Source organism: Anolis carolinensis, chromosome 4, assembly GCF_035594765.1.
Source record: "Anolis carolinensis isolate JA03-04 chromosome 4, rAnoCar3.1.pri, whole genome shotgun sequence".
NCBI lineage: Eukaryota > Metazoa > Chordata > Lepidosauria > Squamata > Dactyloidae > Anolis > Anolis carolinensis.
Window position 1 is genome coordinate 250,576,027 of NC_085844.1, and position 27,987 is coordinate 250,604,013.

At 41.6% G+C, this 27,987-nt stretch overlaps 1 protein-coding gene and 1 long non-coding RNA gene across 3 annotated transcripts in view; one reads left to right on the forward strand and one right to left on the reverse strand.

Annotated features, from left to right (window-relative positions):
- dnmt3b (DNA methyltransferase 3 beta) overlaps positions 1-21,479 on the forward strand; it is a 69,486-nt gene extending 48,007 nt beyond the window's left edge. Inside the window, exons 13-23 of one of the 2 annotated variants that reach the window (XM_062977592.1) lie at positions 1,101-1,180; positions 4,660-4,772; positions 7,374-7,557; positions 7,806-7,890; positions 9,634-9,779; positions 14,040-14,130; positions 14,438-14,586; positions 14,811-14,896; positions 16,608-16,677; positions 18,794-18,912; positions 21,213-21,479. In XM_062977592.1, the coding sequence (XP_062833662.1) occupies positions 1,101-1,180; positions 4,660-4,772; positions 7,374-7,557; positions 7,806-7,890; positions 9,634-9,779; positions 14,040-14,130; positions 14,438-14,586; positions 14,811-14,896; positions 16,608-16,677; positions 18,794-18,912; positions 21,213-21,354 (1,265 nt within the window). In that variant the 3' untranslated portion in view covers positions 21,355-21,479. 2 annotated transcript variants of the gene reach the window in all.
- On the reverse strand, positions 8,990-27,978 carry LOC134298561 (uncharacterized). The gene is made up of 3 exons (XR_010005673.1): positions 27,766-27,978; positions 16,400-16,733; positions 8,990-9,768 (listed from the first exon to the last, which is right to left on the reverse strand). It is a non-coding gene; the product is annotated as an uncharacterized LOC134298561 (long non-coding RNA).
- Between the last annotated feature and the right edge of the window lie 9 nt (positions 27,979-27,987).

The following is a 27,987-nucleotide window of genomic DNA, read 5'->3' on the forward strand; positions in this document are numbered from 1 at the left end:
GGCACCCAGTGTGCCCATCACCACCGGGACCACCTGCACTGGTTTCTGCCAGAGTCTTTGCAGTTCAATCTTGAGGTCCTGATAGCAGCTGAGTTTTTCCTGTTGTTTTTCGTCAATGCGACTGTCACCTGGGATGACAACATCAATGATCCAAACCTTTTTCTTTTCCACAACTGTGATGTCTGGTGTGTTGTGTTCCAGAACTTTGTCCGTCTGGATTCGGAAGTCCCACAGTATCTTTGCGTGCTCATTTTCATTTTCAAAAGTATTTCCAATACTTTTGCAGGTTTGTGATCCCACCAGTTCTTTGCTGCTGGCAGGTGGTATTTGAGGCATAAGTTCCAATGAATCATTTGGGCCACATAGTTGTGCCTCGTCTGTCTGTGCAATTTTAATAATAATAATAATAATCATAATAATAATAATAATAATAATAATAATAATAATAATAATAATTTGATACACAACAAGATCAGTACACAGCAAACAAGATTACTATGCTGGCTTTTGTGTTGGATGACACGGACACTTCTATTCTGTTTAGTAGGCACTTTGAAGCTACAGTGACAGCTGGGAACTTCCATGACAGTGATGGCTCTAAATGCATTCTGGATTTTAGTCTGAACTTTAAATAAGTCATCTGAGAGACTAAACTTTATGTGTGTTCTTGTGTTGACTCTTCACTTGAAGTGAGCCCATTAATTTAATAGGATTTCCATAGACCTAGAGGAGGTTGTGCCAGTTTCTTCCTCTGAAACAGAGCCCAAGGCACCAAGGATTCATTGGCAGTCTCCCATTCAAGTCTTAACCAGGGCTGACCTTGCTTCGCTTCCAAGGCCTTCTAGATAGAACCATTAGCAGAATTAATAAGTGAAATATTGAAATTCAAGGCATACAAATTTAAAAATATATATCAACCATAAACTAAACCTATTTGCAGATGATATGCTGTTATTTTTATCAAACCCAAATGACATTTCTAACTCGGGAACAAATAATCTGCTACATGGTGCTATCACAGGGGAGATGCTGGTTTGGGTAAAGCTGCCTTAAAGATGAAAATTAGAAATCAACTGACTTGTTATTTGTTTATGGAACAGATAGCTGCTTATGTTGCGGCAAGAGCAACCCAGCGACTTTCCACCCGCTGTTTGAAGGGGGTCTCTGCACAACTTGCCAGGTGAGTGGCCAGATACTGTAATTCCCATTCATTGCAGAAAAGGAACTGGAGATAGATCTGGGAATGGGATCAAATCCTTAGGGTGGATCCCTTTGTTGCCTCTTCTACCTTCTGGACAATAAAACTGTCTGCAAGGCAAATGAAGAATTTGTTGGACTTTGTACTCTTGGCAAAGTTTGTTTCCCAACAAATATCAGAGTAATAATAAAAATAATAAAAATTTACTTCTATAACACCCTGTTTCTTCAGGAGTACTCAGTTTAAATCCCCCATCTCTATAGTTCATCTTTCTTTGGTCATCCAGTCAAGGAAGGCTTCATCCAGTTTTTCTGTCTGATGTGGAGGTCTGTAGTAGACCCTCATAACTACATATTTTTCAGTCCGTGTTTTCTTAATTCTTATCCAGGTGCTCTCAACTTGGCTTCCAGGATTGAAGTTTTGCATCTCTTCACATATTTTTGACATATAATGCTACTCTACCTCCACTCCTGTTGGGTTTATTTCTCTGAAATAGATTATACCCCTACATTGCTGCTTTCCAATTATAGAACTCCTCCCACCAGGTTTCATTGATGCCTATTTGTTAGGGATTCCTCTTCTTCAGAAGAGGAAGAGGAGCAGGAAAGTGTTCATGAATCTGAAAGTGAGTTGGAATCTGAGGAGGAGACTTTGCAAGTACCCACATTTCAGGAGAAGCGAAGGGAAACAAAGCAGAGATGTCATTCAGCTAGAATATTTATTTATTTATTTACATCATTTATATTCCCCCCTTCTCACCCCGAAGGGGACTCATTAGCTGCCAGAAATGCAGCTGAGTAAATAGGAACTGCCCTAGCAGCTGTGAGGGGACCCAGGGCTATAAAGCAGAAGCAGGTGCAGCCAGCTCTTGCTGGTAACAAACTAACTCTAATGCCTTCACTCCTCTTGTGCCTGCTTCGAGTCTGCATCTGGATTTATTGCTGTTTCTTTGTCTGAAGTAAGACTGCTATTTGATTTGGGAGTTTATCAGAGACTAAGAAGTGTGTTGCCCTATGATTTCCTTGCTTCCTTTTACATTCTTCTACTGAGTGAGCTGTATTTTTTATGTTTTGCTGAAGTAAAGCAATTTTCATTTACTTACCTATTTAGCTGCTTGTGATTTCCTTTATTTTTATCACTTTTAAATTTATTATGCAATGCTTTTGACACGAAATAAATTTACTTACCATAGTGTTTTAAGGCTGTTCTTAAAAGACAAAACAGGACACTGCATGTGGCTATCTCTGTGGCATCTGCTTGTCCAATTTTGTGGGATTCTTTTAGGCTTGTTCTTCCTGAGAACGTGATGGAGGTCCTTGGGGCTGTGAGGGCAACCACGTTGATTCTGGACCCTTGCCCATCTTGGCTAATTAAATCGGCCAGGGAGGGGCTGGTTGATTGGTTTGTGTTGATCATTAATGCATCATTGGAGCAGGGGTTTTTTCCATCTTACCTGAAACAAGCTGTGGTTCGTCCACTCCTTAAAAAGGTTTCCCTTGACTCCACGGTGTTGAACAATTTCAGACCAATCTCCAACCTCCCTTTCCTGGGTAAGGTGCTGGAGCGGGTGGTTGCCTCCCAGCTCCAGGGCTTTCTAGATGACATCAACTACCTAGATCAGTCACAGTCTGGTTTCAGGCCTGGTCACGGCACCGAGACAGCCTTGGTCGCCTTGGTGGATGACCTCCGTAGAGAGCTGGACAGGGGGAGTGTGACCCTGTTGGTTCTCTTGGACATCTCAGCGGCTTTCGATACCATCGATCATGGTATCCTTCTGGGACGACTCTCTGGGATGGGTCTCGGGGGCACGGTTTTGTCGTGGCTCCGATCCTTCCTGGAGGGTCGATCCCAGATGGTGAAGCTGGGAGACGCCTGCTCGGACCCCTGGCCTTTGAGCTGTGGGATCCCGCAAGGCTCTATTCTGTCTCCCATGCTCTTTAACATCTACATGAAACCGCTGGGAGAGGTCATCCGGAGTTTTGGAGTTGGGTGTCACCTCTATGCAGATGACGCACAACTCTACTACTCCTTTCCACCTAATTCCAAGGAGGCCTCTCGGGTGCTGGACGAGTGCCTGGCTGCTGTGTCTATCTGGATGAGGAGGAACAAGCTGAAGATCAATCCCGACAAGACAGAGGTCCTCCTGGTCGATCGTAATCCTGACCGGGGTATAGGGTGGCAACCTGTGCTGGACGGGGTTACACTCCCCCTGAAGCCACAGGTCCGCAGTCTGGGAGTCCTCTTGGATTCATCGCTTACGCTCGAGGCTCAGGTGTCGGCGGTGTCTGGGAGGGCCTTCGCACAATTGAGACTCGTGCGCCAACTGCGACCGTACCTCGCGAAGGCTGATCTGGCCGGGGTGGTCCATGCCTTGGTCACCTCCAGACTGGACTACTGTAATGCGCTCTACGTGGGGCTGCCCTTGAAAACAGCTCGGAAGTTCCAGCTGGTCCAACGAGCGGCAGCCAGGATGTTAACTGGGGCCCCTTACAGAGAGAGGTCAACCCTCCTGTTCAAGGAGCTCCACTGGCTGCCATTTACTTTCCGAGCCCAATTTAAGGTGCAGGTGCTTACCTACAAAGCCCTGAACGGTTTGGGACCATCCTACCTCCGTGACCGCATCTCCGTCTACGAACCCATGCGTTCACTTCGGTCATCTGGAGAGGCCCTGCTCGTGATCCCGCCTGCGTCGCAAGCGCGGTTGGTGGGGACACGAGACAGGGCCTTCTCTGTGGTGGCCCCCTGACTCTGGAACACCCTCCCCAAGGATCTCAGACAGGCCCCTACATTGGCAGTCTTCAGAAAGAACTTGAAGACCTGGCTGTTCCAATGTGCCTTCCCAGATTAATAGGAAATCTCCAATACCAAGTCCCATAAGCACTTTATTAGAACTAAGATCGTATATCGCACTCTGCACTTGCCCTAGAAGCCTTATAGATCACCTGTCACATCAGCACTTTTAATCTTGTACCCATTACTCTGGCCCGGCCCAGTTTTATTGTGTTTTAGCGTATTGTTTATTGCTTGTTGTTTATACTGTTTTAATTGTTTTTAATTTGCCTTTTGTTTTGTATTGTTATATTGTGTGTTGAGGCCTTGGCCTTTGTAAGCCACATCGAGTCCTTCGGGAGATGCTAGCGGGGTACAAATAAAGTTTAATAATAATAATAATAATAATAATAATAATAATAATAATAATAATATTGCATCATAGCTGTTTTGTCATGCTAAGAGTTCAAGTTCATATTGCTTATGTCCCATGATCTGGGCATTCGTGTAAAGTCATCTAGACCCATGGGGCATTCCCTTTTGCTGTTTATTTGACATTATTGTCTCCTCCCTGCTTGGCACTTGTTGTGTTTGTCCAACCCTCTCTTTAGCCTTTTGGCTGTTCACTTTCTCTGGATTCTACCCTTGATGGAAGAACTTTGTTCAGTTCAGAACCTATCCTTATTCTTTAGGACCGGTTCCTGGAGTATTTCTACATGTACGACGAAGATGGGTACCAGACCTACTGCAGCATCTGCTGCGAAGGAACTGAGCTGCTCCTTTGTGACAATGCCAGTTGTTTCAGGTGGGCAGCCCTGTTTCAGGTGCTAAACTTGGCACCTTCTCACTTGAACCTTTCAAATGTTTGTTTTATTTATTTCCTTATTTTTCCAAACTGAGTCCTCTCACTTGCTGATGTTGAACCAAGTCATGGATCTTGCTACTGAGTTTATATTTTGTATTCTGTTTCCATGGATGGATGGACAATGACAAACGAATGCAGTGTGACACCACTTGAATTAATAAGTTGAAATATTGAAATTCAAGGCATAAAATTTTAAAAATATATTGATCATAAAATAAACTTATTTGCAGATGACGTCTTGTTATTTTTAGCAAACCCAGAACAATGCTTAGAGCAGTTGGAAAAGTTCTAGATATATACCCGACTCAACAATGTACCTTCCATGGCTCCATGCTATGGATTCCTGAGAGTTGTGGTTTTGCTAGATCTTTAGGTTTCTCTGCCAAAGACTGCTGATACCTCACCAAACTACAGCTCTCACGATTCCATAGCACGGAGCCACGGCAGTTAAAGTACAGTCAAGCTGCATTCATTCTACAATGAATGAATTCCCAGGAGTTGTAGTTTCCAAGACGGTGAGCCTTCTCCGAGGGCTGGTTCCTCACCAAACTACAATTCCCAAGACCTACAGATGTGTCACCAAACTACAACTCCCAGGATTCCATAACCTGAGCCATGCCAGTTAAATTACAGTCAAACTGCACTCATTCTACAGTCTAGAGACTCGTTAGTCGCCCACAATGTGAATTTTTCAATTGTTTCATATGTTTAAATTCTTTTTGAGTTGTTATCTAATTTCAAAATTGCTTGATCTGATTCCGTTGCATCCTCCCCAGAGATTTTGTAATGTAGTTTGGCATGTAATATATTTTAAGAAATCTAATAAAAACAAATGTAAGCTTATTTGTTTCTTTTTACAATAATTACGCACACTGTTTTTAATATTTTAATTTACTTTATTTGTTATCCTATCTTTCTCCCAATATTAGGGACTTGGAATTGCTGTGCATTAGTTAAAGCATGCATCTTACACCAGGTATGGTCAAACTTCGGCCCTTTGGTTGTTTCGGACTTCCAACTCCCAACTTCCTTCTGGCTGTTAGGAATTGTAAAAGCTCAAGTCCACAAAACCTGGAAGGCTGAAGTTTGCCCATGCCTGAGCTACACTGTTTAATGAATGCAATTGGATGCCCCTTTTAATGGCCATGCCTCGATGTTTTGGAATCCCAGGAGTTGTGGTTTTGCAGTCCTCCCCCAAAGTTCTTTTGCAAAGTCCTTCTCTCCCAAAAGAGTGTGCACCAACCACAATGCTCATGTTTCCATAGCATTGAGCCATGGTAGTTAATAGTGGTGCCAACTTCATTGGTCCAACAGTATGTAGAACAGGGGTCCTTAAACTCTTTAAGTGGAGGGGTGATGAAATTGTCCAAAATTAGGATTGTGGTTGTTGTGTGCCTTCAAGTCATTTCAGACTTAGGTCAACCCTAAGTCTAAAGTTTAGGACAGAGGCCAGGTCAATGACATTAATTTGGTGACCCCTGATCTAGATGATCTCATAAGACCATAGGTAAGCAAAGAGACCTCCATAGACCATCTAGATGGTCTCATAAGACCATAGGTAAGGAAAGGGACCCTCAAAGGCATCTAGATGATCTCATAAGGCCATCAGAAGACCATAGATAAGGAAAAGGACCTCAAAGACCATCTAGATGGTTTCATAAGACCATAGCTAAGGAAAGGGGCCCCCAAAGGCCATCTAGACAATCTCATAAAACCATAGGTAAAGAAAGGGACCCTTAAAGGCCATCTAGACAGTCTCATAGGACTATAGGTAAGGAAAGTTACCTAAAAAGCCATCTAGATGTTCTCATAAGGCCGTAGCTAAGCAAAGAGACCTTCAAAGACCATTTAGACGATCTCATAAAGCCATAAGTAATCAAAGAGACCTCCAAAGACCAGGTAGAGTTAGCTCAACCCTAAGTCTAAAGTTTAGGACAGGGGCCAGGTCAATGACCTTGGAGGGCCGCATCCTGCCCACGAGCCTTAGTTTGGGGACCCCTGATCTAGACGAACTCATAAGACCATAGGTAAGCAAAGAGACCTCCAAAGACCATCTAGACGGTCTCATAGGACCATAGGTATGGAAAGTGACCTTCAAAAGCCATCTAGATGTTCTCATAAGGCCGTAGCTAAGCAAAGAGCCCTTCAAAGACCATCTAGACGATCTCATAAGACCATAAATAAGCAAAGAGACCTTCAAAGACCATCTAGACGGTCTCATAGGACCATAGGTATGGAAAGTGACCTCGAAAAGCCATCTAGATGTTCTCATAAGGCCGTAGCTAAGCAAAGAGACATTCAAAGACCATCTTGACAATCTCATAAGACCATAGGTAAGCAAAGAGACCTTCAAAGACCATCTAGATGATCTCATAAGACCATAGGTAAGCAAAGAGACCTCCAAAGACCAGGTAGACTTAGGCCTTAGTTTGGGGACCCCTGATGTACAGGCACCGATATCTGTGGCAAAACTGAGATAGTTTTGGAAGAATGACAGAAGATGGGTCTGCGTTTCCAATGGTGTTTTCTACCTTGTCGCAGGTGCTTCTGCGTGGACTGTTTGAACACCTTGGTGGGCCGAGGTGCGGCAGATGCAGCCCGGGAAGAGGAACCGTGGAGTTGCTACATGTGCCAGCCCCAGAAGCAGCACGGCTTGCTCCAGCGGCGGCACGACTGGAACACGCGTCTGAAGGAGTTCTTCACCAACGAGAGAGGGCAGGAATACGTAAGTTGTAGACCGGGGATCGTAGTTCGAAGCATGGGCAAACTTTGGCTCTCCCTCCAGGTGTTTTGGACTTCAACTCCCAGAATTCCTAGCAGCCGGTAGGCTGCTAGGAATTCTGGGAGTTGAAGTCCAAAACACCTGGAGGGAGAGCCAAAGTTTGCCCATGCCTGGTGTAAATCTACAACTCTGAGGATGGTGTCAATGAGTGTAGTCACCATATATTTCTCTTCTGCTTTTCCATCATATAGAAAGCACCCAAAATCTACCCCGCCATCCCAGCAGCCCAGCGGCGGCCAATTAGAGTCCTTTCTCTCTTTGACGGTATCGCTACAGGTAAGTCTGGCTGCGGCAAATTTACCTTCAGATCCAAAGATTGGGAGCTGGGTTTGGAATCCTGTGTCTCCAGATCCAAAGGCATCATATTTTGGGGATCTAGGTTCAAAACCCTGGGGTTAACTCTTGACGGTGGCCATAGATAGGTCTGACTTTGCTCCACATTGCTCCACCTTCCAAAGGGTCACTACCAAATATATGATGCAGGTGAAGAAGGTAAAGTCATTCAAGGATTCTAGAGCAGTTCTCAACCTTCCTAATGCTATAATCCTTGATACAGCTCCTCATGTTGTGGTGACTCCCAACCATAAAATTATTTTCATTGCTACTTCATGACTGTCATTTTGCTCCTGTTATGAATCGTAATGTAAATATCTGATATGCAGGATGTATTTGCATTCACTGGACCAAATTTGGCACAAATACTCGATATGCCCAAATTTGAATACTGGTGAGGTTTGGTGGGGTGATTTTGTCATTTGGGATTTATAGTTAGCCTACAATCAAAGAGCATTATGAACTCCACCAATTGAATTGAACCAAACTTGGAACACAGAACTCATATGACCAACTGAAAATACTGGAAAGGTTTGGTGGGCATTGACCTTGAGTTTGGGAGTTGTAATTCACCTACATCTGGAGAGCATTGTGAACCCAAACAATGATGGATCTGGACGAAACTTAGCACGAATACTCAATCTTCCCATATTTGGACACTGGTGGAGTTTGGGGAAAATAGACCTTGACATTTGGGAGTTGTAGTTGGTGGGATTTATAGTTCACCTACAATGTGGAGCTTCCGGTGGCACAGCAGGTTAAACTGCTGAGCTGTTGAACTTGCTAACCAAAAGGTTGGTGGTTTGAATCCGGGGAGCAGGGTGAGCTCCCACTGTTAGCCCCAGCTTCTGCCAACCTAGCATTTTGAAAGCATGCAAATGTGAGTAGATCAATAGGTACTGCTCCAGCGGGAAGGTAACGGCATTCCATGCAGTCATGCCAGCCACATGACCTTGGAGGTGTCTATGGACAATGCCAGCTCTTTGGCTTAGAAATGGAGATGAGCATCAATCCCCAGAGACGGACACGACTAGACTTAATGTCAGGAGAAATGTTTACCTTTTACAATCAAAGAGCCCCTTGAACCCCACCAATGATAGAATTGAGCCAAACTTCCCACACAGAACCCCATGGCCAACATAAAATATTGAAGGGATTTGGGTTCCTAAGACCATCGGAAATAGGTGTTTTCTGAAGTGCCACTCACTGACCCGCCACCCAAGGGGTCCAGACCCCCAGGTTGAGAAATGCTGATCTAGAGGATGGATTGCCCTAAAGGCTTCTCATGTCCAGCACCTTCTTCCATCTCCAGTCAACCAAATAATACTTGGAAGTTATGTGTGATACATCATATCTTGAGAGTGTTTCTATATTCTCTACATTTGCTTGGGTTAGGGATGCAGAACTCCCATAGAAGTGAAACATGTCAAAGGAAAGCTTACTCAAGAACCAGGCATTTTATAGGAAAATGGGAGACATATTTGCATAAAGTGACCCAGGATATATATTTGATGGAACAAATCAGAATTAGAGTTGGGGTTCACTGGAAAATCAATGTCTTCTGAAGGGTTCCAAAACAGGCTGGTATGGCCATTTGTTGGAAGATTGTCCCTTCCTTCCTGGCAGAAATGGATTGGACTGGATGGTCTTCAGGGTCTTTTCTGACGCTGTGGTTTGACCCTTTAGGCTACCTGGTCCTGAGGGACCTGGGCATCAAGGTGGAGAAATACGTTGCCTCTGAGATCTGCGAAGAATCCATAGCCGTGGGGACCGTGCGGCACGAAGGAAACATCACCTATGTCCACGATGTCAGGAACATCACTAAGAGAAACGTAAGGAAACACATGTTATGCATGGACCTAAACATCTGGCTTGAGATTTCTGGTGGAATTGTTGATTTCTGGTGGAACTGAATGTTCTGTGTTGCAATGGTCCTGGCCTTTGTCCTAACTGGAACTTCCTGCACCATGGCCCCATCTACACTGCCATGTCATGCAATTATATGCAGCATTATTATGGTCAGTGCAGATTAATATAATGAAATTCAGTGTTAAGCCTTCTAAGCATTTCATTTTGTTGATTCACTTTTTAGTAGAGATGTGAGAGAAAATCTTTCCTTCATTTCCTTCATGTATCGTTTATTTTCTACCATTCATCTACACAAAATGAATGATAACATTTTCGTAGGAAATGAGAGGCGACACAAAAATGAAAGCCACACAGTCATCGTGCTTGCTTTCGCTTTCCTTTCATTTCGACCCCGTAATAATAAGCAGATCCTGATAGAAGGTTGCTTTCCCATTACAGCTGATGTGTACCAATGGTCTTAATATTAATATTAATAACAATAGTTATTCTAGGGCCCTAAGCTGAGTCTGAGAGAGGAGTGCCTCCCCGTGACATCTGATGTCTTCTAATGGGTCTTAATACGAATATTAATAACAATAGTTATTCTGGGACCCTAAGCTAAGTCTAAGAGAGGAATGCTTCCCCATGACATCTGATGTCTTCTAATGGGTTTTAATATTAATATTAATAACAATAGTTATTCTGGGACCCTAAGCTGAATCGGAGAGAGGAGTGCCTCTCCATAACATCTGATGTGTACCAATGGGTCTTAATATTAATAACAATAGTTATTCTGGGACCCTAAGCTGAGTTTGAGAGAGGAGTGCCTCTCCATGACATCTAATGTGTGCCAATGGGTGTTAATAATAATAATATTATTAATAACAATAGTACTCTGGGGAAGACCCAAACGTTTTAAAAGTTGGTGGGCTAAAAGGGGTCGAAATGTGTGGCGATTTTCACTCCTCTCGCCCAAAAACCGAGCTGGGGGCAGGGGTGAGCCTCGGAAGGCCTCCCATTGAAGCCAATGGTCTGAAAATTTTCAGTTTTTTGTAAGCCAGACGAAAATTCTGTTCGTATAGGCACCCCATTTTCTTTAGCGGGAACAAATACAAAAATGAGATGAAACAAATGGAACTACACAAAACGAACAGCAATTCCATACAAAAGCACAACACTACTTTTTAGACATGCATCATTTCACATCACAGGAATTCAGTTTTACTAGCAAACGAGTTTAAACCAACGCCTTACAAAAGATACCAACACATATGTGAATGGTAATAATTAAATGTATGGGAAAACAGCATATCTTATGGAAGCTTTTTTTCATTAGAAAAATGTATGATTTGTATGATTATAAGATTATTGTCATTTCTCATGACATTTGCGTGGCACACCTGCAGCTGACACACAAATGTTCTGTGACACATAGTTTGGAAAGCTCTGGTCTGAGATGACTTTAGAATGCGGTTTCAATCTGCATTATATGGCAATGTAGATGGGACCCAATTTGTGTTTCTGGACCCACTTGGATGGGATTAAGGATGGACAGAAATATCAAGAAATAAACAAACAAAACATAAGTCCATTTGTGTTTTTTTTTTTTAATGTTGAACAACACAGCTTCTTTCTTTGGCATTCTGGCATTTTTGGGTTGCGAAAAGGCATGCCTGTGAGTGTTGAAAGGAACCTGGGGAGAAATAAGTAGTTTTGGAGGGCAAGAGAAATGTAGTTTGTGGGCAATAAGGAAGTAATAAGTAGTTTGTGGGCAAGAGAAATGCAAGATGAGTATTCAGATTGGGAACTTGGCTGTTTTGTCAATCACTTTGCATCTGAAATCTATATATATAAAAGAGTGATGGAATTCGAGCACCGAGCAAAACAACAAAAGTAAAGGGCCCCCAACCTCGAAATTTGACAACACAACCCATCATCCACGCCTTAAGGTTGAAACAACACAAATTCACTTCACGGAGCTCCACATGGAGAGAACCCACAACGCACCATCGGTAGCCATGCCCGGGAGGGAAACAGAAAGTATAATGGCCACCGGCAACACGGAAGGCAGGCAATGGGAAAAAGCTGTCCCCTGGGACCTAGCGCCCGCCCATCATCCGAATTATTTATCTCCATATACTCTCCCTTCTACAATATCCAACCCATTTTAACACTCAATATTTTAAATATATGCTATCAACCATGACAATCAACACAATCTGACTCCGAATATTTTAATAAGCTGAAAATCACAACACCAAATAAAAAACAACACTCTTAAAACACAGGAATGCCAGACACTAAACAATCACGGCCAGCTAACACCTCCCACCATCTGCCATGCAGGACACAATCTAAGCACTCCCAACAGATGGCCACCCAGCCTCTCAATAATAATAATAATAATAACAACAACATCATCATACAATCCTAACGTTTCTAATATACCGATGATAACGTACTCTATACCCATTCAGAAAACCTACAACATCTCTTATACAACTCTAATATACCGATGATAACGTACTCTATACCCATTCAAAACACCAACATCTCTTATACAACTCTAATATACCGATGATAACGTACTCTATACCCATTCACAACACCAACATCTCTTATACAACTCTAATATACCGATGATAACGTACTCTATCCCCATTCAAAACACCAACATCTCTTATACAACTCTAATATACCGATGATAACGTACTCTATACCCATTCAGAAAACCTACAACATCTCTTATACAACTCTAATATACCGATGATAACGTACTCTATACCCATTCAAAACACCAACATCTCTTATACAACTCTAATATACCGATGATAACGTACTCTATCCCCATTCAAAACACCAACATCTCTTATACAACTCTAATATACCGATGATAACGTACTCTATACCCATTCACAACACCTACAACATCTCTTATACAACTCTAATATACCGATGATAACGTACTCTATACCCATTCAAAACACCAACATCTCTTATACAACTAATATCCCGATGATAACGTACTCTGTACCCATTCACAATACCTACAACATCTCTTATACAACTCTAATATACCGATGATAACGTACTCTATACCCATTCAAAACACCAACATCTCTTATACAACTCTAATATACCGATGATAACGTACTCTATACCCATTGACAACACCTACAACATCTCTTATACAACTCTAATATACCGATGATAACGTACTCTATACCCATTCAAAACACCAACATCTCTTATACAACTCTAATATACCGATGATAACGTACTCTATACCCATTCACAACACCTACAACATCTCTTATACAACTCTAATATACCGATGATAACGTACTCTATATCAATTCAAAACACCTACAACATCTCTTATACAACTCTAATATACCGATGATAACGTACTCTATACCCATTGACAACACCTACAACATCTCTTATACAACTCTAATATACCGATGATAACGTACTCTATACCCATTCACAACACCAACATCTCTTATACAACTCTAATTACCGATGATAACGTACTCTATACCCATTCACAACACCTACAACATCTCTTATACAACTCTAATATACCGATGATAACGTACTCTATCCCCATTCACAACACCTACAACATCTCTTAGACACCATTCATACTTACCTCCAACAGACAAAAACACCCAATAATCACAAATATTGTATATTCCCAACCTTTAGGAAATAATATCCCCTAATGACGCAGCGTCTTCAACCGCTAACTTACTCAAGTTCTCCAATGAAACGTCGCACGTTTGAATTCGAAAAACGGAGCCACCCCCACTATTACCCCACCTTCTCCCAACCCAACAGTTCCAAAACATCCAAATATCACTACATCCAATATCATCCAAATAAACAACCAAATATCAGTACTCCTCTGACACAAAACTAACAGCGCTCCATACAGTCATACCACCCACATGACCTCCAAGGACTCTACAAACAATGCCACCTCTTCGACTTACAAATACACATGATCACCAACCCACACACTCACACACGACTGGACTTAATATCAGGAAAAAACCTTTACCCTTTACCTTAACTACCTCCAATTCCTCAATACTTTATTTCCCATACCACCAGACTTTGCCACAGCATCGCGTGGCCGGGCACAACTAGTATGGAGTAAAAAAGAAATGGAGATGTGAATGGTGCCACTTTGGTGTTGTAACAGCTTGAAATCCCTTCTGATCTTTCTGCCCCTGTAGATTGACGAATGGGGTCCATTTGATTTGGTGATTGGCGGAAGCCCTTGCAACGACCTCTCCATCGTGAATCCAGCCAGGAAGGGCTTGTATGGTAAGCGATGCCCTTCACCAAATGGGGACCCTCCGAATATTGAGTTTGAGTGTTTTGTTAGATTGTTAAAAGTGCATCTACATTGAATTCATGGAATTCTTTCTACAGTGTAGATCAGGCATGGGCAAACTTGGGCCCTCCAGGTGTTTTGGACTTCAACTCCCACAATTCCTAACTGCCGGTAGGCTGTTAGGAATTGTGAGAGTTGAAGTCCAAAACACCTGGAGGGCCCAAGTTTGCCCATGTCTGGTGTAGATGCATCTTAAGTTGCTCAGTTTGAACCTCACTTTTCTCTCCTTTCTTGCAGAGGGGACCGGACGCCTTTTCTTCGAATTCTACCACTTGCTCAACTATTCGCGCCCCAAACCCGAAGAAGAGCGGCCTTTTTTCTGGCTGTTTGAGAACGTCGTCGCCATGAGGGTCAACGACAGGAGGGACATCTCCCGTTTTCTGGAGGTAAGAAAACATAAATTAAAAAGCAATCGCATGGATTACTCCACAGTCCCTGTTGCAAAAAAGAGCTTCATTTCATCGTCTCTGTGATTTCTCACTGGCTGTTAAGAATTGTAAGAGTAAAAGTCCAAAACAGCTGGAGGGACAAAGTTTTCCCATGCCTGATGTAACACTTCTAACCATTTTCTTTGACTTCTCTTTCACCATACGTACTTCTTTTATTCTAGTGTAACCCGGTTATGATTGACGCGATAAAGGTCTCGGCTGCACACAGAGCGCGGTATTTTTGGGGCAACCTGCCTGGCATGAACAGGTAATCTGGGATACATAGTTTTTCTATCTGCTATCAATCTCATATCAATCCAGCTGGGATCTTTTGGGTGACATGCACTGATCTAATCAGCAATCACATTGGATATAGTAAGATTTAAGAGCAATGCATATTCAGTAGCTCCTTTTGCTTTTGAACTCCTTCACACTCAAAACAGATTTTCGTTTATTGGCTGGGTGAAAGCTGGAGAAGCTATATTACTATAGTAATTTTCCAGCACATAGATACAAAAATTGGAATTTTTATTTTTATTATGTTACTGTATTTATTATTTAATAATAATAATAATAATAATAATAATAATAATAATAATAATACCCTGCTTTATCTCCCCAAAGTGGCTTGACATACAACTTGAAATATACAACTATTAAAACAGAATTAAACTCATCAACACTAAAAAATTCAGTTAAAAATTCCATCCAAATATATTCAGAATTAAAAACCACAGCAGCTCCTGACTAGATCTTAAACACCTTCATCTTTATTATTTTATATTAATTTTATAATTATTTTTAAAGTATTTTTGATATTTTTTGGCCCTAGCACCCACTACCCTTCTGGACACTAAATGTTCATAAGTGTGTGTGGCTGTTGTTTTTGTTGTTATATTTATACTGTGGTTTTTAACTTTGAATATGCATTGAATATGTTTGAATGGTTTTCAACTGTGCATTTTTTAATACTGATTATATTGAATTACATTTTGATGTTTGTATATTTGTATATTTTAAATTGCGTGCTAATGCCTTTATGTTAAGCCACTTTGAGTCCCCTTCGGGAGATATAAAGTAGGGTATTATTATTATTATTATTATTAATAATAATAATAATAATAATAATAATAATAATAATAATACATATTATGTGCTATGATGATGATGATGATGATGATGATAGTTGTAATACTAATCTATATATATAAAAGAGTGATGGCATCAGGGCAGCGGACAAAACAACAAAACTACAGGCCCCCCAACCTCGAAATTTGACAACACAACCCATCATCCACGGCTCTAGGTTGATACAACAAAAAGAAAAGAAAAATAAAGTCCTAATTAGTGGGAGAGGAATAATTGTTTTTATCCAATTGCTGCCAGTTACAAGGCTAAGTTCCGCCCACTTGGTCTCCTAGCAACCTACTCAGCCCAGGGGACAGGCACAAGAGTTTGGAGAGACCCCTAAGGGCCATCCAGCCCAACTCTTTCTACTATCCAAGCATTCACAACACATGGACAACGTATAAATACTATACAATACTACACAGGTACATAGACCCCCTCTACCCTCACCACTTTCACAGTACACAAACAACCAAATGCATACTAAACATAAAGACAACCATACAACAGACATTCAATACCACCACGACCTCAACAATTTCTCACCAACACCACCAGACAACGCCACAGCAACGCGTGGCCGGGCACAGCTAGTACTAATAATAATAATACATATTATGTGCTATGATTTTGAGAGGCTGACCTGCTTGGGGGGCATAAATCCCATAGAAGCATTCTTGCACATCATCAAGATCCATGATTGGGATTTAGGATCAAGTTTATGTGCACAGAGGTTGGAAAAGTGACATTTTTTTATTCCAGGATATTCTGTGAAATTGCAAACGTAGAAGGTGGCTGGCAAAAAGAGAGAGCGGACGAGAATCTAATGAGATTTCCTTCCTTGTTTGTAGGCCACTGGTTGCTTCCAAGACGGATAAACTTGAACTTCAGGATTGTTTGGAATATAGTAGGACAGCCAAGGTAATTCGTTGTGCTCTTTGACTCCGTTTGCAATTCTGAGTATTTCCTCTGGAGATCTGGAAAGAGGAGAAGAGCCACGAGTTAGCCTCTTACAATGTAGCTTGATGTTTATGCAGTTAATAGGATAATGTGGGTTTTTTTGGAGGGGGGGGGGAGATGCAGTCCTGCTTGATCTTCTGCCCATGCCTCTCATTCCTACTCCTTTCTTCCCACCTATGTATTCTTCCCAGTTAGACTGAAATATCGCTACCTCATTTGCTTCATGAGCAAAAAATATAGTGTTCTTCCTATGCGTTGTTTCCAAAAAATGGACCATTAGTCAGATCTTCTGGCTGGCTGGCTGTGGGAACATGAAAACTGTCGGTGCGAGGGTTAAATTGAGACTTATTCAGCACTCTGTCTCAATTTCCCCTCTGTCGGCGATCTAGTGATCTGCTTAGATACATGAACATACATACATACTTAGCTGTCTGCCTGCCGTGCCCAGCGGTTCTTATCTTTTATTGCAGTAATTCCATCTATTTACAAAGCACAGCTGGAGAAGCTCACCCACATGTCCAGCTCGGTTGATGGTGACTAGCAAAGAACATTATCTATAAAACTGTCTACGCTCACATTCCTTCTCAGTGACTTATGTCCGTAGCAGAAACTATACAATGTCACTCTGCCAATTAATCTACCTCTATTGCTCTACTGGAATGCTATACAAAGCATTGCACACATTAGCTTTAAACAATGAGTGAACATTTCACACCACACAAACCATAACTCCCAACAAAAACAGTGCATAGAAAGCCCCCAACGTGGTTTCCTTGTACTGCATTGCTAGACAGGAATACATTGAATTTTATTGTAATCTTGTTGTGTAAACTGGTGTAAAAATACAGTTCTAATGGACATGTGGTCACAGACATGCTGAATGATTAAGTGGTTGGTGACATGGCTGGAAAAGGCTGAGTCATGACCATGTGACATTCATGACGAGAGTTGCATCATTCACTTTTGTCCCTGGCGGATGACGAGCATGCAGTGGGTATAAAAGAGCGCAGGATCTGAGTGCTCTCTCTCTTCCCATGCAAAATGTCTTGCTGTAAGTCTGTTGCCGATATCTGTTGCTCATGAATCTGTTTTACCTATGTCGTGAGTATATCGCTGTATGTACCATTGACTGACGAGGGAACAGGGTATCCTGATCTGTGTTTGTATATTTATACATAGAGCAACATGTCAAGATTAAAAACTTCCTGAGTTTGAATGAAAACTGAATCAGAGTTTGTCAAGAAATGGTTAAATTGAGACTCGTTCACCTTCTGTCTCAATTTACCTCCTTCTCCAGTGATAAATTCACACTTCCTGGCTGTCAGCTGAAACCAGAGGATTTTATCTTTTATTGCAGTAATTTATAATATTTACATAGTCTTGCCAGAGCATAACATGGGGAGCTGTTTTCTGTGCCTCCCACATTCCACAGCAATGAGGAATGTCCTGCTGCCAATCTCTCACTGTTTCCCTCTAGCAATAAATCTCTACTCTATGCAGTTAACTCTTGCATTACTAGAATGTTGGATTACTTGCTGCATTACAGACACACACCATCAGTTTGCTTTAAACTATAAATACCAATTTAAAAACTACACAAAACAATACATCCACAGAGTTTTCCTAAACAGTGAGCAGGACAAGGGAAGATAATGCAGTTACTCTCTGCTGACAACTGATAAGCACACTGCTGTATATGAGTTTATTTCAGCTTGACTGAGACATTCAGTCTAGTGTGTAGCGTATCCAGGGAGGACGTGATTGGGAAAACTATAAATCGCACATCTATCTCACCTCGACATTCCTCTGATGGAGAGAGAAGGGGGACACGACTATAAGGAACCATGTTCAACAATGACCGTTGTGGGATCTGTTTTGCTTTGGATATTCCCTGGATTATTTTACCTACATATAGAGAAGTTTCTACCAGTGCTGAAAGGGAAATACTTGTTTGAAATGGTCCCGTCTGCAAAATAAAAGGGTTGAAATCGTATCCTATGCACCCACTGTTTATGTGCCTTCTGCAATCTACAAGGGGCTCATGGTTTTTTTTCTTTCTTACTCTTCTCTTCTCTAGTTGAAAAAGGTCCAGACCATAACCACCAAGTCCAATTCGATCAGGCAAGGCAAAGCCCAGATGCTCCCGGTGCGCATGAACGGCAAAGACGACGACTTGTGGTGCACGGAGCTGGAAAGGTGAGAAGCAGCCTTTGGAAAGTATAGAGAATATGGGAAAAGATAATTATATGTGTGTGGTAGCAGTCTCAGATGGGGTTCTTGAAAAAGGTTGTGGGCTGTGGATATTTGCACAGATGGGAATATTCATTGGGGCATATGTTTTGAGTTCATTTGCTGGTGACTTGAAGCTCCTACCATCCTCTAAGCCATTTGCTTGAGCATGCAATCAAAGGGCTGGCTGTACATGGACGCGACTCTGCCATCTGTGAGTGCATCTACACTGTAGAATTACGTCAATTTGACACCACTTTAATTACTATGGACGAATGCTATGGAATCATGGCACTTATAGCTTGGTGAAGCTATAGCTTTGGCAGGGAAGGGTAAAGAGCTTTGATCAATTTAAAAGAAAGCAAACACAAAATTTAAAAATTTTGAATTGAATAGTTCTTTGTGTGTTAGGTTAAACTAATGCACAATTTCCCCCTCCCCCAAATCCAGTCTTTAATGGCCTTGGAAGTTTCCACTGAATCTGAATTTTGTGTAGGAACATGGAAAAGTAGGAAGCTGCCCGGGAGTGAGATTGTTGGTTAATCTGGCCTGGTGTGGGAATTAATATCCAGGCTTATCTTGGAAGCCAAGCTGCACCTGCCTTGGTTAGTACTTGGTATAGCGGATTGATGATGATAAAATGGAAGCACTTACGTGTGCTTGCAATCCAGAATCACCTGTACAACAACCTGTATAGCATGCCACCCAGGTTTGCAGAAGAAAAATATAGGAACTTTACTGATTCCAAGAGATCAAAAACAGTAGTATTTACAGTGGTCCTTCTGATCACTTACAGAAGTCCACAAATCTGCTTCAGAGAAAAATACAGAAAAGAGTCCTGGTTCTTCTCTTTTTTTTCTCAGCAGCAAATAGGCCTCAAAATAGCAAGGCCTCTCAGTACTCAGTGAGCAACTGAAAACTTGTCCAAACTGGTTCTGCAGCAGCAGAACAGAAACAGTATCAAATCAATCCCAGGTCTTTTGCAGGCTCAGTCAATTGGCTTCATGCACTTCATTTTCCAGTTAGCACACACAGCTGACCATGACACTTGGCTGGGACATTGCCAATGGATACCAGGTGGTGTTGGCCATATTGGTGGTTCCGACGTTGGCAAAGGATCCAAACCTTATTCCAAGTGTAATTAATGGACAAATCCAAGGTGGTTGAGCTTTTCTGGAGGAGGAAGTGTTCAGTGCAAGTGAGCTTAAATAATCATGAAGGAAGGTCTTGGAAGTTCAGTAGTGTCAGCCTGGGTTAGTTCTTGAGGGGAAGACTGGGAGAGAATGAATCCCGGGTGCTGTAGGTTGGATCTGGATTCTTCCAGCTCTGAATGGCCAGAAGTTAGACCCTGGATGACATTCCGACTCAAAAAAAAGCATAGTGTCAAATATGGAAAGACTTTTGTTTTTTTCCCAAATAAGCAAGAAGTCTTTTCTTTCTCCTTCGTTGCAGCAGTAGACCAAAGCATATACAAAATATACAAACTTGTTTCTCACTGAATGAATAATTTATTACAATCACCAGATCAGACAAAAATATCGATAATACATAAAAACAAACACTAATTCCCCTAAGTTTATGGTGTCATTTTTGCTGACAAGCAACACAAAATTGTAAACCATTGGATTCTGATCTGTCAGCAAATAGAGTATGTAAAACTCATCAGTTCTTCCAGAAACGTTTTGTAGAATTGTGTGGATAAGAGTATGTCTGAAGTCACTGTAGAAGGAACAGTATAACAGTACATGACTTATCGTCTCCACTGAGCCAACACAAAGAGGACATAAACGTGTATCATAGGGGACATTGTTATATCTCTCCTCTAATAAGGCTGAAAGTAGTACACTGAATTTTGCAAGGATGAATCTTTTTCTGTATTTTGGAAGGGTTAAAATATTAAAATGACTTGCTAACATAAAAGATTGTCTCTGAATTAGGATATAGAGTGGCTGCACTTACATGGTACTGCAACTCATCTATAATTTGCTGGTATATTTCCTTTTTTGCTGTCATATACCCCATTGCCAAAATAGGGTTTCTCACTACCCACAGCAGTAATTCTTCAACACATTTTCCAAAACACCATCAGTCTCAGCAACTCTCATCAAAGTTACTCAATATAACTACAACCTATCAATGACTCCCATAGCATTAACCACTACGCCCTTAATTCTTTTACAGTGGTTAGGCCAGAGCTAATAACCCTGTTTAGAAAATGTAATTTCAAAGTTCTGAAACCTAATCCTTTGGTTTGTTGCTCTTCCCAGGATCTTTGGCTTCCCCCTCCATTACACAGACGTGTCCAATATGGGTCGCGGAGCTCGCCAGAAGCTGCTGGGCCGGTCCTGGAGTGTGCCGGTCATCCGCCATCTCTTTGCTCCACTCAAAGACTATTTCGCCTGCGACTAGAGAGCCAGGCTCTCCGGGGCCTCCTTCAACCAGTCAATTATGGGAGGGAAGAAAGGACCAGGATGAACTGGAGACATGTGCTACCTTCTGTTTGCACTGTGATGTATTTCCCACCCGTAAGAACTCAAAGGAAAGGACCGCTTGCAAAGGAGACCTCCACAAACATTTCCTTTTATCAGGGATCCAAAAACTCCTCCGTTCATCCATTATACGAAATACTTCTCTGTCTCTGAAGACAACTTTTTTGGGGATTTGGCTGGGCAAAGCCAAGAAATTTGAACTGGGGAAAAGAAAACACAAGTTCTTTCAAGGAAAAGTGATCCAAGAAACTAATGGTGTAGCGATGTTCCAAACACCTTGTGTTTCATACACTATACACGTTAGAAAAACCAAAAGGAGATGGTTGATTCCGTCTTTTCTTTCTATATTTTAAACAATTTTAACAACATTTTTAAAAGGGGAAATGGGACTTAAGTACTGAAATTCCTGGAAAGGAATTGAACCAAAACACAACTAAGCAATAAATCATACTCGACAGAAGGGAAAGAATAGATAACAAAAAAAATCATCACCTCTGCTTCATACATTGGGATGTACTTTTTAAAAGTACAGTAATCTCTAAGAAATGCTTTTAACACAATGATTTTAGGAATGTCTTACAAAGGAGATATTTCACGTTCATTCCGATTTCTCTTGCATATAGGAGAAGGGGCTGTTTATGAAGAATTTCCTTACGAGATTGATACAGCCTCACAGAATTTCAGAGAGACTTAGCTGGAATAATTATTGAGCAACCTTTGCAACCTCAGCCTTCGAAGGGCGACAACACCATTGCATTCATTCGCCGAAAGGAAGTTCTACCAATTTTTTTTTTTGCCAAAGAATGCCAAGGAAATCTTTTTATCCAACTTTTAAATTGTACAATTCCTTCAACTGGAAAACTGTCTTTAACTTGGAAAAATAACCATCTCGCTGTCTGTTATTGTGTGCCTTTGCCCAGAATGGGCTTCCAATGGAGGGATGTCAGGTCTGGTCCCGACAGGTGCTGCTATTTTCATCATGAACGTTAAGCTCGTTTCTTTTCTGATGAACATTACCTTGACTGCTGTTTTTTTTTAAATATACAAAACAATCAGACTGATCCTGAAACGGAGCCCCTCTTCTGAGGGATAAATCCAACCCTTGGGGGTTTTTTTGTCGGTTTTGATGGGCAGGTATCTGCCCAGGTAATTCAAACGTTATTCTTCTTCTGCTAATAACCTGCATTGAGGCAACGCTTGCTTGATTGTGACACAAAAGATCTGTGGGTATACCATTACTCCTTTTTATGTAGGCTGTCGTTTGGGAGTAACCAGTGAGGAAAACCAATTCAATAACCCTTTGCTCCCTGTGATCCTTCTGGTGCCGCAAAGGATTGTTAAAAAATCCAGTATCATATTGGCTGGAAGTTTTGGGGTTGTGATCCTTGCATGCCTTTTTGGAGACAGCTACTTTGGACGATTGTTTAATAGGGCTTTGGATTTTAATGCAGGCTTTGGAGGCACTCTCCAAGGTGCTGAATCCTCATCTTCGAATGGGGTTGTCGCTTTGTAGAGCAGCAGATTTCGGCTAAGACTTTGGGATCGATCTCCTGCCCAAGGATTCCCTGGAAAACGGGTCAGGTTTCCAAAGCTCTGCTTAGTGCTGATTGAACAAACACCAAAATGTATATTTTGCCTCAAATAGCATGGAATTGGCTCCTAGCAGAAGTTCTTCCCCATTTACCTGGGATCAAAAATCTCCACAAAAGAGAAGGATGCTTTCTTATAGCAACATCCACCAAGGCGCAACTGCTAGACTAATTTGATTTAATTTGTTTGTCCAAATCTTCAGGGAGGTGTTTTGCAAACCACTGCCTTCGCGAAGGCTGTCTGAGACAAGCTTTTGCACATCAAATCTCAATATGCAAAGAACTGCAAGGATGATACTCATAGCAGGAATATTGAAATGGGTCAATAGAAATCTCTCTTTGCGTTTTGAATATGTAAATGGGAGTGCTTTGGGTTTCGGTGAGAACTTTGAAGGAGTTACGGTGCCAAAACCCTCTTGGTTTGCACCTTAGATTGCTTCTTTAAAGTTCAGACTTAAAATGCAGAACAGGTAAATAGCCCCATAGTTTAAAAAGTATTTTCATCTTAGGCAACCCCGTATCTTTGATTTTGCTGAAATAATTGGGCAGAGAAACAAAGTGTATCAAGTTTGGCATCATTTGAAAGGATTAAAAGACCAGCATCATGCCAATAAATATTTGAGTGGGGACCACAAGTAAACCATTGAGCTTGGACTAGATGTGCCATATTGTTTGGGAAGAAATATGACAATCATGCACAAACCAAGCATAAGTGCCTTTTGCTTTTGTACTTCCTTTTTCCAGAACGGCAAATATGCCACAGCCAGTTTTGCCAGAAAAAAGAGATAGCTTTTTTCTGTTGCAATTCCTTATTTTTAAAATAATAATAGCAATGACTGAAAAACCCTCCAAAGAAGGAGGATAAGCAAAATAAAAGACCTAAAAGAGTAATAATGTCACAAAGATGTTTCCAAAAGGCCTTCTTCCCCTTCTCTTCTTGGTGCTATATATTTTAGACTTGTTGATGTCAAAACTCTGTTTAATGTTTTTGATACGACTTTTTGTTAAATGGCATTCCTTCTTGTTCTTGTTGTTGTTTCATTTTTTTTAAAATGAGTTTCATGGATGTGAAGCTGAAGACCAAAGCAAACAATGATAACTGAGCCTTTTAAAAGGAGTAATTGTTTTTGGAGGGGTTTTATTTTATACTGGAAATGAAAAGTTTTTGTTTCTACGAAGTTTACCTTGAACATTTTATCATTGTTTAATTAAAGTCAGTGTTCTATATTGTCTTGCTATTTCTTTGGAATGCTTTTCGGTCCATAAAAGGGTGCCATTCTCGGGGAGGCAAGCACATATTTTGATTGTGTTGTTGAATGCTTTCATACCAGGAACCACTGTGTTGCTGTGAGTTTTCCGGGCTGTACGGCCATGTTCCAGAAGCAGTCTGTCCTGACATTTCACCTACATCTATGGCAGGCATCCTCAGAGGTTGTGAGGTCTGTTTGAAACTAGGCAAGTGGGGTGTATATATATATATATACACACACACACACACACACTCTCTTAGCTGTGTCCGGCCACGCGTTGCTGTGGTAAAGTATGGTGGTATGGGAAATAAAGTATTGAGGAATTGGTGGTAGTTAAGGTAAAGGGTAAAGGCTTCCCCTGACGTTAAGTCCAGTCGTGTCTGACTCTGGGGGTTGGTGCTTATCTCCATTTCTAAGCAGAAGAGCTGGTGTTGTCCGTAGACTCCTCCAAGGTCATGTGGCCGGCATGACTGCGTGGAGCGCCGTTACCTTCCCGCCGGAGCAGTACCTATTCATCTACTCTCATTTGCATGTTTTTGATCTTTAGGGTTGGCAGAAGCTGGGGCTAACAGTGGGGGCTCTCTCCGCTCCCCCAATTCAAACCTGAGACCTTTTGGTCCAGAAGTTCAGCAGCTCAGCGCTTTAACACGCTGCACCATCAGGGGATATTATTTCCTAAAGGCTGTGAATATACAATATTTCTGATTGGTGTGTTGTCGAAGGCTTTCATGGCCGGGATCACAGGGTTGTTGTATGTTTTCCGGGCTGTATGGCCATGTTCTAGAAGTATTCTCTCCTGATGTTTCGCCCACATCTATGGCAGGCATCCTCAGAGGTTGTGAGGTATGGAGAAACTAAGCAAGGAATGTTTATATATATATCTGTGGGAATATATTGAATGGCTATATCTACTAGCTACTTTCTGCCTGGGGGCATTCTTTGTTAACTGCCCCTAGTTCCCATGTCTCAGAGTGTTGCTTCTTATTTACTGTTCTGATTTTTGAGTTTTTTAATACTGGTAGCCATTTTCATGGTTCATTTTCATGGTTTCCTCCTTTTTGTTGAAGTTATCCACATGTTTGTGAATTTCAATGGCTTCTCTGTGTAGTCTGACATGATAGTTGTTGGAGTGGTCAAACATTTCTGTGTTCTCAAATAATATACTGTGTCCAGGTTGGTTCATCAGGTGCTCTGCTATGGCTGATTTCTCTGGTTGAGTTAGTCTGCAGTGCCTTTCATGTTCCTTGATTCGTATCTGGCCAATGCTGTGCCTCTGGTTGGTGACCTCCTTCCCCACACCACTCCAGGGTGTAAACTTGCATCTTTGTTCCAAGTTTGGTCCAGTTGTGTCATTCGTGGGGGTCGCAATGGTCTGTGGGAGGTGAATCGGGTGAAGGTACTGCAAATTCCATAATTCTTGGTGTGTCCTACCCCAAACTGCAGTAGCGTGTCAACTGTGTCATATGGGCTATGTGTGCCAAGTTTGGTTCAATTCTGTTATTCCTGGCAGCTGTAGTGGTGTCGGGAAGTGAATGAAGGTACTGCAAGTCCCTTCGTTCTTAGTCTGTCCTCTGCCAAACTGCAGCAGGATGTAAAGGGGGTCATGGGAGCTCTGTCTGCCAAGTTTATCTCTGTGGAATAATGTCCAGGGTGGGAGAAAGAACCCTTTTCTGTTTAAAGCAAGTGTGGATGTTGCAATTAACAAGCTTGAATAGCATTGAGTAGCCATGAAAATGCAAAGTCAGTCAGTGAAGGTATCTGCATAGAGGTAGCCTGGCCTCTGTTGCCTGGGGGCAAAGTCTACATAGGGACCACTAAATGCAGCAGCATTGCCCAAATACAGTCAAGGAACTTGAAAGGCACTACAGATTAATTCAACCAGGGAAGCCAGCCACAGCAGAGTATTTGATGAACCAACTTGGACACAGGATATTATTTGGAAACACAGAAATGCTAGACCACTCTAACAACCACAAATCAAATCTTTATTGCGGTCACAGATCAGCATAAGTGGGGTACAGTCCCAAAGAATCATGTACATAAAAGCTAAAAGGCTAAAAAAAGTATGTTGAGGGGTAAAACACAAAACTCTTTAGAAAAGGGATGGAGAGGGACAGAGGAGGGAGGGAGATTGATGGATGAGTATGAGCATTCAGGGCAACCACCATGTCAGACAACACAGATAAGCCATTGAAATCCACATGAAGCACGAGGACAATTTCAACAGAAAGGAGGAAACCATGGAAATGCACAAAATCTGGCTACCAATATTAAAAAACAAATCAGGAGAGTAAACAAAGAACAACACTCAGAAAACTGGAATTCCAGACATGATCAATCAGGGCCAGCCAACACCTAACAAAGGATTCCCCAAGGAAGTAAACAGCCAGACCTTGAAACTGAAAGGCTATTCAATGCTAGTCAAGGTGGCCAATTGAAATATTCACACCTGCCTCCAACAGAGAACAGCCCTTTCTCTCAACCTGAACCTTCCTCAGAAGACAGGGGAATTCCAGACAAGAAACAATCACTGGCCAATTAACACCTCCCAAACAAGAGGGTGCATCCAGGCAACAGAGGCCAGGCTATGCTAGTTTTATATATAAAACGTAAAGATGTATATACAGTAGAGTCTCACTTATCCAAGCTAAACGGGCCGGCACAAGCTTGGATAAGCGAATATCTTGGATAATAAGGAGGGATTAAGGAAAAGCCTATTAAACATCAGATTAGGTTATGGTTTTACAAATTAAGCACCAAAACATGTTATACAACAAATTTGACAGAAAAAGTAGTTCAATACGCTGTAATGTTATGTTGTAATTACTGTATGAATTTAGCACCAAAATATCACGATATATTGAAAACATTGACTACAAAAATGGCTTGGATAATCCAGAGGCTTGGATAAGCGAGGCTTGGATAAGACTCTACTGTATATATACACACACACATATATATGCATATATATACATACATATACAATATAATTTACAATAATATATAATAATTATATTGTATATAGATATAATATTCAGAATATTATATTGTAATATGATATACTAATAATACAATATAATAATATTAATTATATATATTTTACATGTAATATTACTAATAATATTACAATATATTGATACAGTACAACCTAGTAATTTATTACCAGTATTGTACTATGCTAATAATATAATATTGTATGTAAATTTAATTCGTAAGCCGCTCTGAGTCCCCTTCAGGGTGAGAAGGGCGGCATACAAATGTAGCAAATAAAATAAATAAATACCTCTATGCAGATGCCCTCACTGATTGATTTTGCAACTGCAAACTCAAAAGTCTTTATTTAGCCTTCTTTGCTAAAGGGTGCTGCTAGGAGTTGTGAGAGCTGCAGCCCAAAACACTTGGAGGCAAGGCCTAGGCCTGCGCAAAAGTATGGAATTCTGGGATTTGTTGTGGAACAACAACACTGTATGGCAGAGAAGGATAAAGACCTACCCAAGGCGTCCATTGCAATGGATCAAAGCTAAAGAACCCTGGGATTTGCAGTTTTCAGAGGGGTTTTGCCTTTAGAATACTCGAGCCAGGCCTGGCTGGGCGCGCAAGGCCTCGGATGCTGCCAAAGGTGTTGCCATGGCAACTGGAGCAGCCTCACACACAACAGGGCGAGGCGTTCCAAGAGGCGGAGGGGGCGGGGCCACACCCCTTCTTTGGCCACGC